General features: G+C 43.2%; 1 protein-coding gene across 1 annotated transcript in view; it reads right to left on the bottom strand.

The window, feature by feature from the left end:
• b4galt6 (UDP-Gal:betaGlcNAc beta 1,4- galactosyltransferase, polypeptide 6) overlaps window positions 1–17,166 on the bottom strand; it is a 76,633-nt gene that overhangs the window by 27,187 nt on the left and 32,280 nt on the right. Inside the window, exon 2 of the mRNA XM_080194736.1 lies at window positions 3,383–3,502. Within this exon, the coding sequence (XP_080050862.1) occupies window positions 3,383–3,502 (120 nt within the window). The remainder of the gene's footprint in view (window positions 1–3,382; window positions 3,503–17,166) is intronic.

The following is a 17,166-nucleotide window of genomic DNA, read 5'->3' as shown; positions in this document are numbered from 1 at the left end:
AAATAATTTTAAAGAGTGGTAAAAAATTGAACTGTGTGTTCTTGCAAGCAAAACATGAACAATTAATATAACATGGAAGTACCACAGTTCACAATTCTGCTGTGGATTTGGAACAACATTTTTCAAGACCATGCTCCATGAGGGTCAAGTGGAGATTTGAGGGGTGGGTTTGGTTTGTGACTACTAGTGGAAGATTCAAATCTAAACATGTTCCTATGGCAATCCAGTGTCAGATCATTGTAAGTCCATAGATTTTCAAGGCAATGTTGATTTACCAGCCGGCTTGGTTCATTAGTGCGATCATGAGGGGAGACCAGAATCAAAGTGCTGAAGTTCTTCCCCACTTAGGCTTCAAATAGCCCTGGACTAATTCAACTGGATTTTAAAAATCATTCTGAAGATTTCTGATAGGGCAAAACAGAATGGCCAATAAGGGGAATGAATTTAAACACTGCAATTGAAAAAGTTGAGTAAAGAAATCCCTTATGTAGAGTTGTTAAATGTTGCAATAGTTGAGGCCACAGGTTATTGAACATAGGACAGTACAGCACAGAGCAGGCCCTTCAGCTGTCAATGTTGGCTGAACTATGTCCAAACCCAAGATCAAGCTATCCTATTCCCTATCATTCTGGTGTGCTCCACGTGCCTATCCAGTAATCGCTTGAAAGTTCCTAAAGTGTCCAACTCCACTACCACAGAAGACAGTGCATTCCACACCCCAACTGCTCTGAATGAAGAATCTACCTTGGACATCCCTCCTATATCTCCCACCATGAACCTTAAAGTTATGCCCCCCAGTAACAGCTACATCCACCTGAGGAAATAGTCTCTGAATGTCCACTGTCTATCCCCCTCATCACCTTATAAACCTCTATTAAGTCGCCTCTCATCCTCCTCCATTCTAGAGAGAAAAGCCCCAGCTCCCTCAACCTTTCCTCATAAGACCTATCCTCCAAACCAGGCAGCATCCTGGCTAATCTCCTCTGCACTCTTTCCAATGCTTCCACATCCTTCTTATAGTGAGGTGACCAGAACTGTACACAATATTCCAAATGTGGTCTCACTAAGGTCCTGTATAGTTGCAGCATACCCCATGGCTCTTAAACTCAAACCCCCTGTTAATAAACACCAACACACTACAAGCCTTCTTCATGGCTCTATCCACTTGAGCAGCAACCTTTAGAGATCTGTGGGTATGAACTCCAAGATCTTTCTCCCTCCACATTCCTCAGAACCCTGCCATTGACCCAGTAATCCGCATTCAAGTTTGCCCTACCAAAATGAATCACCTCGCACTTATCGGGTTAAACGCCATCTGCCACTTTTTGGACCAGCTCTGCATCCTATCAATGTTTCTTTGCAGCCTGCAAGAGGCCTCCACCTCATCCACTACTCCACTAATCTTGGTGTCATCAACAACTTTACTAACCCACCCTTCAGCTCCCTCTTCCAAGTCATTGATTTAAAAAAAATCACAAATAGCAGAGGACCCAGCACTGATCCCTGTGGTACACCGCTGGTAACTGGCCTCCAGTCTGAAAATTTTCCCTCCACCACCACCCTTTGTCTTTTATGAGATAGCCAGTTGCTTATCCAAACGGCCAAATTTCCTTCCATCCTACTTTCTTCATGAGCTGACTATGGGGAACCTTATCAAACGCACTGAATCTCTTTAAGGGGAAAAAAAAGATAAATGGTTGAAAGAGAAATACATTCAGGAGTTAGTGACAGAACTGGCTGCAGGATTCATTATGACTGTAACACCACATTCTGCACTCTCTCATTTCCTTCTCTAAGAACAGTATGCTTTGTATAGCACGCAAGAAACAATACTTCTCACTATGTTAAAACATGTGACAACAATAAATCAAATCAAATTAAATTTTGGATTGCTCCAGAAAAGTGTGGGTAACGTGTTCAAAATTCCTATGGTTCCAAAAATTAGCAAGCTAATGCCATAACAGATTATAATTCAGGTTGGGATTTTTAATGCTGGGTAAACTGCATGGTCTCCTCCGCTGGTAAAAACCCAGTAACAGACATGTGTACATCTTGCAACCCTGAAGCCTCAACATTTGCCATGAGCTCCCAAGATCTCTAGACTTAGGAAAAATAGGTTGTTCTTGGGATCCAAGCATCGCTGGCAAGGTCAGCATTTATTGCACATCCCTTATTTCCTTTGAGCAGATGGTGGTGAGCAGCCTGCAACCATGTGGCTTCCTGCATCATTTCAGGGAGTGTTAAGAGCCAGCGCATTGCTGTTGGTCTGGAGTCACAGACCAGGTTGGCAAGGAGGGCAGATTTCCTTTCCTGAAGAAAGGTAGTAAACCAGGCGGGTTTTTATTGTTAATGTGACAACCATTATCAATGATCTTATCCCAGATTTATTGACTAAATTGAATCTTAATTTTCCCCAGTTGCTGTAGCAGAATTCAAACTTGCGTCTTCAGATCATTACTGCAGATCTCTGGATTACTAGCCTAGTAACATTGCCACCATGCTATTGACCCCATGAGTGCTCATGCCACACCAGGTGGAACAAAACTTCACCGGAGTGTGGTATTCTTCTCAATGGCTTAGCTTGTAATGGGTTTCCATGCAGCTTAAATGTCTGGCTGACGGAAAAGTGGAGAGCAAGGTGACGCATGCCCGCCAGATGGAGTGCTAGCTAATGGAATGTTCAGGAGCAACAACAGAAAATGCTGCTTGGCATCCAAAAAGTCAAGTTAACATTTCAAGTGTAACTCTTCATCTGATTCTCTTTAGATCTCATCCACTGGTGGGAATGTCTTTTTTTAAAAAATGAAGTAAAGCTGCCTCAAGAACAGCAAGTGTGGATTATTACAATGAAATCTGCAAGTTCTAAACATCTTTGAGACTGCCATTGGTACCTTTTCTAAGTATCCTTATTTTCCAAATGGTTACTGCCTGTATTGTAAATCTATCCAGTAGGACGGGAGCTGTTTACTTGCATTGTGGCAGAGAAACTACTCAACTCCTGGGATAGAGTCATGTTAGCAGTGGTTTCAAAACCTCACCATTCCACAAATGTCCAAGCTTCTACATAGTAACCAGCAAACAATCAGAACTCAGTGAGATCCCAGAGACAGCTGCTTTGTAACACTCCCATGTCTGGTGTCTTAGGCAAAGGGCCCAGATTTCAAAGTGCATATATTACACCATGCAAGTTATTTGGGGCCTCTCAATGAATGTCAAAATTTATTTTGCTGGTGTCTGCTTTTTCTTTTGGCGGGGGCGGGGAACGTTGGTCGGTCAGGTCAAACCGTGATACAAAGGATACCAGAAAACGAAAGCTGCATGAGAAACTGCATGAACAAATGTGGTTTTTAAAAACAGGATTATGGTAATGAAAGTGGCCCACCTGTGCCATTAACAGTGCTATTCCTTTTGGTGTAGTGATCTCGAATCAGAATGCCTATAGTTCGCACATTGTCCCTCAGCATTTTGCCCTGTGCTTGCATCATGAAGAGGTAGGTATTTGCTGCAAGAAAAAGCAGAAGGCATGGTTAAACAAATCGCCTCATATTTGGCACTAACATGCAATTCAATCACTGGAAACAATTTTTGTACTGTAACCCACAACGTATATCCTGGAAAAATAGTCTACTTATTGCCTTCCTGCAATCTGACCGATCAGTAAGGCAAAATCAGCAATGGATCATTGTAAAACTGCTAACAGAATATTCTTGGCTTAAAATGTTTTGCATTGTCAATATTATATATACACACACACACCACATGCACTCCTGGGAATTAACCATTACAAAGACCTATGTTCAGAACAGTTCCTGATCTTCATTTTAACTGGACCAGTCTAACTGGCACCATTTAAGTAAATGTGCAAAGAATTAAGTTATTTATGCAAGCTCCAACATCACTGTGTCGTGCAAATATAAACCTCCAACCACAAAGGAAACGATAACAGCAGATGGGGAGAAAGTAAGCCCAACACACTAGATACAGGCAACATCTGTAGAGAGGAACAGAATTAGTGTTTCTGGTCGATGACCTTCCAACATGGTTCTGATCTTGCCCGACCAGCTGATTATATGTAGCATTTTCTGTTTTTATTTTTATCTGCAGTATTTTTGCACAAAACAATAGGGATTTCTTTGGACTTATGCAGATTCAAAGATTGTGCCAAATTCATTTGGAAAACACAGCCAATTTCTGTATTTATTTTGAAATACCATGCAAGTGCTTGTAGCACAATTCTGTTCAATAAATTCAAAGTAATTTATTCCTCTTGTATTACTGCATAGCCCATCATTTGCTTAGGTTTATAACTTTGTTCAGTGCCCAGATTTTAGGGCCCAAGTGGTTAGGAACAGCAGTAGGCCATTCAGCCCCTTGAGTCTGCTTCACTATTCAATAAGATCATGGCTGATTTGTGACCTAACTCCATGTACTTGCCCTAGGCACATATCCCATGATACCCCTGCTCAGTAAAAATGTGTCTGTTGCAGACTTCAAAGTGAAAATTCTGTCCTAGGAGAGCTTCCTGTTTTACTCTGAATGGTCTCATGGGACTTAAGACTCATTAGATGTTCAGCTTGGGTGGAGGCACAAAATGTTTTTTTTTTAATTTGTTCATGGGATGCAGACATCACTGGCTGGGTCAGCATTTATTGCCCACCCGAGGGCATTCAAGAATCAGTCACTTTAATGCAAATCTGGAGTCTCATGTAGGCCAGATAGTGTAAGGATGGCCAATTTCCTTCCTTAAGATCATTAGTGGACCAGATGGGTATTTTTTAAAGCCACAATTGATAATGGTTCTAGTTTTACCATCTGTAGTGGTGGGATTTGATCCTGGGGCCCTAAAGAAATACCTGCAACTCTCCGGATTACTAGTCCAGTGATAATATCATTACCATACTGCCTCTGCAAATGGTGTGTCTGATGTTTAGCTCAATGTAATGTGCAGCCAATTTGACATCACCCATTTTATATCACAGATGATTTTCTAGCCCATACAGTCTTGCTTTAATGGCCCAGGTTTTGAGACCAAAGTATCAGTGAAACCATCAGTGCTCCCACTTGAAAAACATACAAAAATGTAGTAGACCATTCAGTCGCACAAGCCTGCTCTGGCATTCAATAAGATCACTCCTGATCCGATTACGTTTCGAGTTCCACATTCCTATTCCCTTGACTGACAAGGAATAAGATAGACAATCTGGTGCGACAACAATAATCTCTCCCTCAATGTCAACAAAACAAAGGAGATTGTCATCAACTTCAGGAAGTTGAAAAGAACAAGCCCCCATCTACATCAATGGGGGCTAAGTAGAAAGAGTTGAGAACTTCACGTTTTTAGATGTCCAGTTCACCAACCTGTCCTGGTCCTCCCCCCCCTCCTCCCCCCCCCTCCTCTTCCCCCCCCCCCTCCTCTCCCCCCCCCCCCATGCCAACATTATAGTTAAGAAAGCCCACCAACACCTCTACTTTCTCAGAGGCTTAAGGAAATTTGGCATGTCAGCTACAACTTTCACCAGCTTTTACATTATGCACCATATAAAGCATTCTTTCTGGTTGTATTACAGCTTGGTATGGCTCCTGCTCTTCCCAAGACTGCAAGGAACTACAAACGGTCATGAATGTAGCTCAATCCATCACGCAAACTAGCCTCTCATCCATTGACTCTGCCTACATTTCCTGCTGTCTTGGCAAAGTAGCCAGCATAATTAAAGACCCCATCCATCCCAGACATTCTCTCTTCCACCTTCTTCCATCAGGAAAAAGATACAAAAATCTGAGATCACATACCAACTGACTCAAAAATAGGTTCTTCCCAACCGCTGTCAGACTTTTGAATGGACTTGTCTTGCATTAAGCTGATCTTTCTCTACACCCAGCTATGACTGTAACGTTACATTCTGCACTCCCTCATTATCTTATGAACAGTAATGCTTCGTCTGTATAACACAAATGAAAAGTATTGTTTCTTGCATGTTAATATATTTGACAATAATAAATCAAATCAAAAGAATCCATCTACTTCTGCCTTAAAACTATTCAATGACCTCCACCTCCATTGCCTTCTGAAGCAGAGGGTTCCAAATCATACAACCCTCTTGACAGAAAAAGAATTCTCCTCATCTCTGTCCCTAACAAAGTGACCCCTAATTTTAAAAACAGTGACCAAGTTCTAGACTCACTCACAAGAAACATCCTTTCCACGTCCACCTTATCAACACCGTTCAGGATCTTATACACTTCAATCTGGTCAGCCCTTACTCTCCAAAACTACAGTGGAAACAAGCCCAGAATGTCCAAGCTTTCACAGGGCCTGAAGCAGGGCAGGGAAATCCCCTTAGCCACCCTTCTCCCCAGTACCACACAGAAAGACTAAGATTAAATGTAAATGGTAACACACTTTAAACCATGTCTCCCTCAGAGCACACCAGTGGAAGAATTCCATTATAAATAAATGGATATTCCTGGCTTTTAAAGAATAACAGGAATACAAGTGACATGCACTTCAGTGCTCATATATCAAAATACCCTGGTCAGGATAAAAAGCAACATCACAAAAATCAGTGTTATAATCACAAGAGTCGTCGTTCAGGATTAATGACCTATGCCTGGTAGGTGGCAATGTCCCACCACGTCTGGCTGCCTCCAGCCCTTCGACGAACACCAAGGTTAAGACAACACAAAACCAGTAATCGGGATACATAACAGACCCCGGATCCTGAAGACCAGACACAGTATGCCTCTTCAAACTGGAAACACCCAGTCTTCAAATTGAGATTATGAAAGCACGGCAGCCAGTTCTTAAATTCAGCCAAGAATTTATCCTCAGCTCCCCTCAGGAGATCGGGCACACAGACACTCCTCCTCCAGCCCCATCGCTCCCAATTAACCAGGATGTCTGACACACCATGCAACAGGATTTCCAAGGACAGAAAGCAAATCTCCATCGAGGAAACTGCCCATGTGACAAACAGGATTCTTCCCACCACTACCTCCATTTTCTTTTGAACATCCTATAGTCATTAGTGCTCACGTTAATGATTTGTACCATGAGTCAAAACTTTATTCACAATGGTAACCATCATCTCAATGCCTATACCACCACCAGGACATGATCCCACTCACCAGCTAACCCATCACTGTGAACAAGGCCCCACCCGTCTCTGGCCATCTTGATCAAACAAGCATTTTCTTGACTTTGCTTGTGTCCAATCACCCAAACTTAACCAGGATCATCCAGGAACATAGCATGAAGTATACACTCCAGGATTAGATAATTACAGAAGCAAAAAACAGAAAAGGCTGGAAAGTTTCAGCAAGTCTCACTGGTTCTATTCATTCCTCATAAATACTAAGTTTCAAGTCTAAATGACCCTTCATCAGAGCTAAGAGCAAAAAGAATCAGCAGAGAATTATACTATGAGGGCGGGGGCGGGGGATGGAATGGGACAAAGGGAATGCAAATGAGGATACAGAAGGCTGATAGAGAGTGTCCATTAAGGTGATCAGAATCAGATTCCAACATCTGCATTAATTTTGCTTTTATCTTAGATAATTACATGTTGTGCATCAGGATAAACAAAAGGAATAAAGGATGAGTAGCGCCAGAGCTTATGAAAATACAAGCATTCCTGTACTTACATCACACATTTCCCCCACTTCTAACAGAAGCATGTAGCCTTTTACAAGTGTGATCGAGCTTACTGTGGCATCACAATAACGACACAGCAAAACAGTACAACTGGATATGCGCAACGTAAGTGACAAACAAAGCCATTCCACCTCTAATAGGAAAATCCAATTTGTTAACGTTGTGGTTTTCAGGAATGCAACTACAACACATCAGTTGCAGCCAGGATATGGCGCACAAGTCTTGGAAGTGGACTTCAGTGCAAAGCCTGGATCAGCACTCAGTACGTTCAGTAAGTCATCATACAACTTACTGCATTTTACTATTCTTTACTGAGATTGAAAACATACAAGTGCATTTTATATATAATGCAATGCCAGAGTATGCAAAACTACAGCAAAACCTTAGTCATTTGCCACTAGATCAATTTAGTCATGGCAAGATTTCACAGGTTTATCGTAACAGGTTTTATTTCCAAGCAAATTTAAATGTCTTGTTAATGCTTCAAACAATGGCCCTGATTTTACAGGCATGGCCACCCTGAAATTGGGGTGGGCGAGTCTCACAAAACGGCATTCCCCGTTGACCTTGGGCAACCGTACTGATAAAATCAGGGCCAATGTGTCCAGGAAATAACTTAAAGAAATGGTGGACAGTTTAGACCTAGACCCATTGGAGTTTAGAATTGAGAGACGATCCTGAGGGGACTTGAGGGTGATACCCAAAGGATGTTTCCTCGAGGGAGGCTAAAACTTGGAGACATAAGAACATAAGAAATAGGAGCAGGAGTAGGCCATCTAGACCTTCAAGCCTGCCCCGCCATTCAATAAGATCAAGGCTGATCTGTCATGGCTCAGTTCCACATTCCCGCCCTCTCCCCATAACCCTTAATCCCCTCTCATCAAAAACCCATCAACCCGCGTCTTAAAAATATTTAGCGAGGCAGCCTCCACCACTTCAACGGGCAGAGAATTCCAGAGATTCACCACCCTTTGAGTGAAGAATGGACTTCAACGCGGATAAATGTGTAGTCGTCCATTTTGGCAGAACCAACGGGATGAACGAGTACACTATCAAGGGCAGAAGTCTGAGTAGTGTTGAGGAGCAGAAGGATCTTGGGGTCCGGGTCCACAGGACTCTTAAATCGGCCTCGCAGGTGGAGGAGGTGGTCAAGAAGGCGTATGGTGTACTGGCCTTCATTAATTGAGGGATTGAGTTTAGGAGTCGGGAGGTAATGCTGGAACTTTATAAGACCCTTGTCAGGCCTCATTTGGAGTATTGTGCGCAGTTCTGGTCGCCTCACTATAGGAAAGATGTAGAAGCTATTGAAAGGGTGCAGAGGAGATTTACAAGGATGTTGCCTGGACTGGGAGGCATGCCTTATGAAGTTAGGTTGAGGGAGCTGGGACTCTTTTCCCTGGAGAGACGAAGGTTGAGAGGCGACCTGATAGAAGTTTACAAAATGTTGAGAGGAATAGATAGGGTGGACTCTCAGAGGCTATTTCCCCGGGTTGAAATGGTCGCTACGAGAGGACACAGATTTAAGGTGCGGGGAGGGAGGTTCAGAAGTGATGTTAGGGGTAAGTTTTTCACTCAGAGGGTGGTGAGTGAATGGAATCGGCTGCCGTCAGTGGTGGTGGAGGCGAACTCGCTGGGGTCTTTTAAAAGACTTCTGGATGAGTATATGGGGTTTAATGAGATTGAGGGTTGTGGATAGGTCTGTAGGTTGGTAGGTGATGTGATCGGCGCAACTTGTGGGCCGAAGGGCCTGTTTGTGCTGTAGTGTTCTATGTTCTAAGAAGTTCCTCCTCAACTCCGTTCTAAACCGCCCCCCCTTTATCTTGAGGCTGTGCCCCCGAGTCCTACTATCCTTTCTGAGCGGCAAGAGTCTCTCCACCTCTATCCTATCCATCCCATTCATCATCTTATACGTCTCAATGAGATCTCCCCTCATTCTTCTAAACTCTAACGAGTACAAGCCTAATTTATTCAGCCTCTCCTCATAGCTCAACCCCCTCAACTCCGGCATCAGCCTAGTAAACCTCCTCTGCACTCCCTCCAAGGCCAAAATATCCTTGCGTAGGTACGGCGCCCAAAACCGCACACAGTACTCCAGCTGCAGCCTCACCAATGCCCTATACAGCCGCAGCAAGACCTCCCTACTTTTACATTCAATCCCCCTCGCTATGAAGGCCAGCGTCCCATTCACCTTCCTGACCACCTGCGTAGGTTAAAATTAAAATGGTAGGAAGTATTATCACTTGTGGCGAAAAACTGCAGCAGGCGACAGTGCAGAGGGACCTTGGGGTCCTTGTGCATGAGTCGCAAAAACCCAGCCTGCAGGTGCAGCAGGTGGTCAGGAAGGCCAATGGGATGCTGGCCTTCATAGCGAGGGGGATTGAATATAAAAGTAGGGAGGTCTTGCCGCAGCTGTAAAGGGCATTGGTGAGGCCGCAGCTGGAGTACTGTGTGCAGTTTTGGGCGCCGTACTTACGCAAGGATATTTTGGCCTTGGAGGGAGTGCAGAGGAGGTTTACTAGGCTGATGCCGGAGTTGAGGGGGTTGAGCTATGAGGAGAGGCTGAATAAATTAGGCTTGTACTCGTTAGAGTTTAGAAGAATGAGGGGAGATCTCATTGAGACGTATAAGATGATGAATGGGATGGATAGGATAGAGGTGGAGAGACTCGTCCCGCTCAAAGGATAATAGGACTAGGGGGCACAGCCTCAAGATGGGGGGGGGGGCGGTTTAGAACGGAGTTGAGGAGGAACTTCTTCACTCAAAGGGTGGTGAATCTCTGGAATTCTCTGCCCGTTGAAGTGGTGGAGGCTACCTCGCTAAATATTTTTAAGACGCGGGTTGATGGGTTTTTGATAAGAGAGGGGATCAAGGGTTATGGGGAGAGGGCGGGAATGTGGAACTGAGCCACGACAGATCAGCCATGATCTTACTGAATGGCGGGGCAGGCCCGAAGGGCTAGATGGCCTACTCCTGCTCCTATTTCTTATGTTCTTAAAATTAAAGGGGACTCCCCCTCAAGACAGAGGAGGATATTTCATTTCTCCCAAAGGATCACTGGTGTGTGGAATTCTCTTCCCCAGAGAGCAGTGTAGCTTGGTCATTGAGTATATTTAAGGCAAAGTTAGACAGATCTTTCTTAAGGGCAAGACAGGAAAGATAAGAGCACAACCAGGCAGCTATGATATTATTGAATGATGCATCAGACTCAAGGGGCCCAACTGCCTTCCCCAGCTCTCATCAACCGTCCTCTATTATACTCCTTTGTAACAATTGCCAAGAACATGGTCAGATAACAGCTTATGCTTAGCCTTATTCGATTAGCACTTCACTAAAGTACTAGCTATGAAATGTGGCTGGCTTTCACTACTATCTCTCCAGCCACTTCCATTAAAAGCCTAGCATGCAGTTTCAGATGCTGGCAGCTGGGCCACCTTTAGCCCCTTCAGTTTCCCTGTAGAAACTAGGAGCAGGAGTAGGCCAACTGGCCTTTAAACCTGCTCTCCCATTCATTTTGATCAAATTCAATATCCTGATCTCCCCTTCCTCCCATATCTCAATCTCTCTAGCCCCAAGAGCTATATCTAATTTCTTCTTGAAAATCAGACAAAATGTTTATTTAGCACATCTGCCATTTTTTGTTGCTGTTATTAATTCACCAGTCTCATTCAGTAGGTCCTATGGAACTCATTTCATCCTCTCTTGACTCCATCCCCTCTCCCCTTGTCCAGTCCCATCCCACCTACATTCATGATTCATCTGATGCTTCAAATCATATCAACATTTCCAGTTCCCTGACCCTAGCTGCCTCTTCTTCACTATGGATGTCCAATCCCTCTGCATCTTCATCTGCCAGCGGGATAGTGTGAGGCCTCTATGCTTCTTCCTTGAGCAGAGGCCCAAACAATCCCCGCCCAGCACTCTCCTCCACCTAGCTGAACTTGTTTTGTCACTAAATAATTCCTCCTTTATTTGTCAAAAGTGAGACAAGTTAAAAGGTGTGGCTATGGGTACAATCAAGGTCCCAGTTATGCCTGCCTTTTTGTGGGTTGTGGAACACTCCTCATTTCAGTCCTTCTCAGGCCTACTCCCACAGTGCTGCTTCATGCTCTCATCTAGACCAGAAAAATTTTAATCAATTTTGCTTTCAATTTCTACCCATCATTTGAACAAGGTCCATCTCTGACACTTCACTTTCTTGACCTCTTGCCCCCCTTTCCAATGATAGGCCGACCACCAATATTCATCATAAACCCACTGACTTTCACAGCTACTTCAACTACAACTCCTCACATTCCACTCCCTGTAAGGACTCCATCCCATTCTCCCAGTTTCTCCATCTGGTGCTTCTGAAATGTCTGCCTTTTTCTCTCTTAACATAGTTTTCTCTCCATCCTGTGATTGAAATGGCACTCAGCTGGGTTTGACCCTTCTCCTTTGCCAGGTCCAGCACAATGCTAGCACGAAACATTTCCCACTCCCTGCCTCATCTCGTCAGTATGCTAAAGAGACCACTCCCTTCAGGGCAGACTAGTCCACCCCTCTATCATGCCCAACTCCCTAACCCTTTCTCACAGTACCTTCCCTTGCAATCGTAAAAGGTGCAACACCTGCCCGTATATTTTCTCCTCCCCTCATCATTCAAGGCCCCAAATACAGCTTTCATGTTGAGCTGTATTTTAATTGCACTCCCTTCAATTTGAGTACTCGTATTCGCTGCTCCCAATGCACTCTCCTCTACACTGTGAAGACTAAATACAGGCTGGGTTACTGCTTTGCGGAACATTGTCATTCTGTCTACAGGCATAACCCCAACCTTCCTGTTGCGTGCTATTTTAACTGAGCATCTTGTTCTCATGCCCATGTCTGTCCTTGGCCTGCTGCAATGCTCTAATGAAGCCTGACGAAAGCTGGAGGAACAAAATCTCATCTTCTGGCAGGGCACATTGCAGCCCTCAGAACTCTGAGTTGGGCAACCTTTGACCTTTCACCTCCATCTTTTTAAAAGATGTCCCTTACATGTATTGCCTCAATGCAAAGCCCATCACCCCTCTCTCTCCCTTATACCAGGCAATCTGTCTTTTATTTGTAAAAGTTGCTATTTTTGTTGCATTTCTTAGACATTCTTGCTCCCCTCAGATCTGAATAAGAATGGGATATGTTAACTCTGTTTCTCCCCTAAGTTACTGGCAGACCTGCTGAGTTTTTCCAGCGTCCTCTGTTTTTGCCTTGATTACCAACTTCCTAGTTTGTATTTGTAATGAAGTATTTGGAAGAAGAATTTGGCAAGAAAGCAAAAGTTAAAATTGAAGCCGAAAACTAAGAACAAAATCAACCACTATGGAATAATCTTTCATTAGCAAGGTGATCAAATCCAAGTGGTTACGAAAGTATTTTGATAATAGGGGAACCCACAGTCTGTTTGCACCTAACTACATAAGCAATGTTTTTAGCATGATGATGCTATTGACAAAGAACAAAGAACACCACTGACATAATAAAACCAAATATGCATAGAATTTTTGTCATTAAGACTCACATCCTTAATATCAAAACATGAGTAAAAGATAGCGTTTCACAGCCCACTTATCTAAACTTTACATTTGGATGCTGTAAATTTGTTCCACAGTCTTACAAACAGACAAACTTTATAATATTTTAACATAAAAGCAAAGTACAGAATATGCTGAAAATGTTTGTTATAAAAAAGTGTAAACCATTAACAATCTTGGTAATTTAAAAGCTGAAAATATGCCAACTGTTGGAAGACAGGTAAAATGAGTAGAAGAGTGGCAAATGAAGTGTGAAATGATTCATTCTGAAAGGAAAAATAAGTATAAATTAAATGACACAATTTTTGAAGTGGGTTCAGCAGGAATCAGGAATCCTGTCATCTTCAAAAGACGTGTGTACAAGTTGAGAAGGCTACTTACTTTAAAATAGGAACCTATGGTGTTCTAAATAAAGGCACAGTAAGAAGTTTCACAACACCAGATTAAAGTTCAACAGATTTATTTGGAATTACGAGCTTTTGGAAGGCTGCTCCTTCATCAGGTGAGCAGCACTGTGAAATAAACCTGTTGGACTTTAACCTTGATGTGGAGTTGATGGTGTTGGGCTAGGGTAGGCACAGTAAGTAGTCTCACAATACAGCTCGTGCTACCAAATAAACCTGTTGGACTCTAACCTGGTGTTGAGAGACTTTAACCTGTTGTTGAGACTTCTGACCCAGTCCAGGAGGTCTTGCTGCAGCTGTATAGGGCATTGGTGAGGCCGCAGCTGGAGTACTGTGTGCAGTTTTGGGCGCCGCACCTGCGCAAGGATATTTTGGCCCTGGAGGGAGTGCAGAGGAGGTTTACTAGGCTGATACCGGAGTTGAGGGGATTGAGCTATGAGGAGAGGCTGAATAAACTAGGCTTGTACTCGTTAGAGTTTAGAAGAATGAGGGGAGATCTCATTGAGACGTATAAGATGATGAATGGGATGGATAGGATAGAGGTGGAGAGACTCTTCCCGCTCAAAAAAGACAGTAGGACTAGGGGGCACAGCCTCAAGATAAAGGGGAGGCGGTTTAGAACGGAGTTGAGGAGGAACTTCTTCACTCAAAGGGTGGTGAATCTCTGGAATTCTCTGCCCGTTGAAGTGGTGGAGGCTGCCTCGCTAAATATTTTTAAGAAGCGGGTTGATGGGTTCTTGATGAGAGGGGATTAAGGGTTATGGGGAGAGGGCGGGAAAGTGGAACTGAGCCACGACAGATCAGCCATGATCTTATTGAATGGCGGGGCAGGCTCGAAGGGCTAGATGGCCTACTCCTGCTCCTATTTCTTATGTTCTTATGTTCTTATCTCCACATCATAAATAAAGGGATAAATGGTACAACAGCAAAGAATTTAAGGTAAATCTTTATAACTCAGTTAGACATCAGTTTAACCTCAGTTTAGTTTACTGTGCTTAATTCAGAGTACCACACTTCAGGGAAATGCCAAAAGCCTTGGAATGTTAGCAGAGAGGATGTATCAGAATGGCACCAAGGATGAGTGGCTTCAATCACAGAGAGATTAGAGAATCTGGGATTGCTCTCCTTCAAACAGAAGGTTCACAAAAGCCTCAGTGCAGGCAACCATTCGGTCCATCAAGCCTGCACTGAGCACAATTCCACCAGTCCCCATCCCCATAACCCCACACATTTACTCTATTAATCCCCCCAACCTATTTAGCATAGCCAATCCACCTAACCCGCACACCTTTAACTGTGGGAGGAAACTGGAGCACTCAGGAAACCCACACAGACATGGGGAGAATGTGCAAACTCCACAAAGAGAGAGAGTCACTCAAGGCCAGAATTGAACCCATATTGCTGGCACTGAGGCAGCAGTGCTAACTACTGTGCCACGTGGTTAAGGGGAGAGGTATTCAAGACTAAGGGTTTTTGACAGCTTGGTCAGAAATAAATTGTTTCCACTGGCAGAGGACATAGGTTCATGGAAAGGTGAAGAAATTTTTTTACTATTTACACAATTAATTATTAGGATCTAGAATGTACCTCTTGAAAGAATGGTGGAAGCGGATTCAATAGTAACCTTCAGAATGGAAACGTGTAAAAAGGAGAAATTTGCTGGGCTATGGAAATAGAGCAAGGGAATGAGATTAACCAGACAGTCCACTCAAACAGCCAGCACAGACGAGTGATCAAATGGACTACCTTCCAAGTCCTATGATTCCATAAGACACTGAACTATCAATGTTCTGAAATAGCTGGGTATCACAAGCTCAATATGCAGTATAGATGGAACACCAATTCTGCTAAATGCAGCACAATTTACAAATTGTTGAACCTCAACCAGTTCCAATGAATGCATAGTACATAGGCTCAATGATGAATCAGCTTGTTAACTTGATCATTTACAAATAAAGTTGGTAGCTGCAGAAGTATAGTAGTTTGGCTGCATTTTATCCAAAGAATATCATTCAAATCCCACAATAGAGATGGAGAAGTTTAATTTAAATTGAATAAAATGAGTTAAAAAAATCTAGTGTCATTAATGGAACTACTGAATTACTGTGAAGACCCATCGATTCACTAATGTCCTACTGGGGAAGAAATCTGCTGTTCCTACCCTGTCTGGCCCAACATGACACTCCAGTCCCATAGTTTGAAGATTAATTCTTAACAGCTCACTGGAAAAGCTTAACCAGCCATTCCATTCAAGAAAGCAGCACTTCAACTTCAAGAACAATTAGGAATGGCCTTGCCAGTGAAATCCAGATTTCACACCTAAATTTAAAATACTATTGGGTTTTTCTTTTCTTATATAAAATAAACTTTAAACCAACTTATTGGATGATCACATTACAAACTCAAGGATTTATAGGACATGAACCAGAAGGCAGCCATTCAGCCCCTTGAGCTTATTTCATGAGATCATAGCTGATTTATGACCTAACTCCATATACATACTTTGGCCCCATATTCCTTGATATTTGGATAACAAAAATAATTCAATTTAAAATTAAAATTCAATCTAGTATCAAGTGCTGTTTGTGCAAGAAAATTCTAAACTTGTCACTGTTTCAAAGTGCTGTCTAATTCCACACCCAAAAGATCTGGCTTCAATTTGTAAACTCATGCCCGGTTAGTTCAGCCACCTGGGAGCTGATTGAGTGTGGAAGCAAGTCATCCTCAATTTTGAGGACTGCCCAAGAAAGAGGAGACTTCTGGTAGCTCAAAGTTGAACATTTATTTTAATGAGTCTAAGTGGTAAACATTGCCAGTCCATTTGACGAGAATGGCATCATCATTGACTCATATTCATCTCACCCAACCTCTAAACATACCCTTGAAAGTTCTAGGAGATCATTGGAGAGAGATTGGCAGAAGGATCCCTGGCTACTTTTGTTCCCTATCATAACCCAGGAGCAGATAAGCCAGGTATTCCATCTTTCATATCAGATATTCAATCAAGTCTCAATCACCTATCCAGGTGGACATAAAAGATCAAAGCACTATTCCCAAGAAGAACAGATTATCTGGTCATCTGCACATTGAGAGAGCATGCCATGTGCAAACCGGCTGCCATATTTCCTACACTTCAAAAAGTGTAGTCATTGTTGAAGTGCATTTCAATGACTGTGAAGTGCTTCACAATGTCTGGTGTTCAGAAAGATCCTTCTTTTGTGCTTTTACTGAAATGTACCAAATTAGTCTCTTTGATAGAGCATCAGGCTCAGCCCACTGTCCTATCCCGTAATCCCACACATTTACTGTGGCTAATTCACCTAACCCACATATCCCTGGACATTAATGGGCGACTTAGCATGACCAATCCATCTAAACCGCACATGTTTAGACTGTGGAAGGAAATCCACGCAGACACGGAGAGAACGCATGAACTCCACACAGTCACACAAGGCTGGAATCAAACCTGGTCCCTAGTGCTGTGAGGCAGCAGTGCTAACCACTGTGTCACCATGTTGTCCCGTGCAGACTATCCCTTGCATCATCATAGTCAATCTTTCTT

Source organism: Carcharhinus amblyrhynchos, chromosome 8, assembly GCF_965287045.1.
Source record: "Carcharhinus amblyrhynchos chromosome 8, sCarAmb.v2.hapA, whole genome shotgun sequence".
NCBI lineage: Eukaryota > Metazoa > Chordata > Chondrichthyes > Carcharhiniformes > Carcharhinidae > Carcharhinus > Carcharhinus amblyrhynchos.
This window is presented reverse-complemented; position numbering and strand designations above follow the sequence as displayed.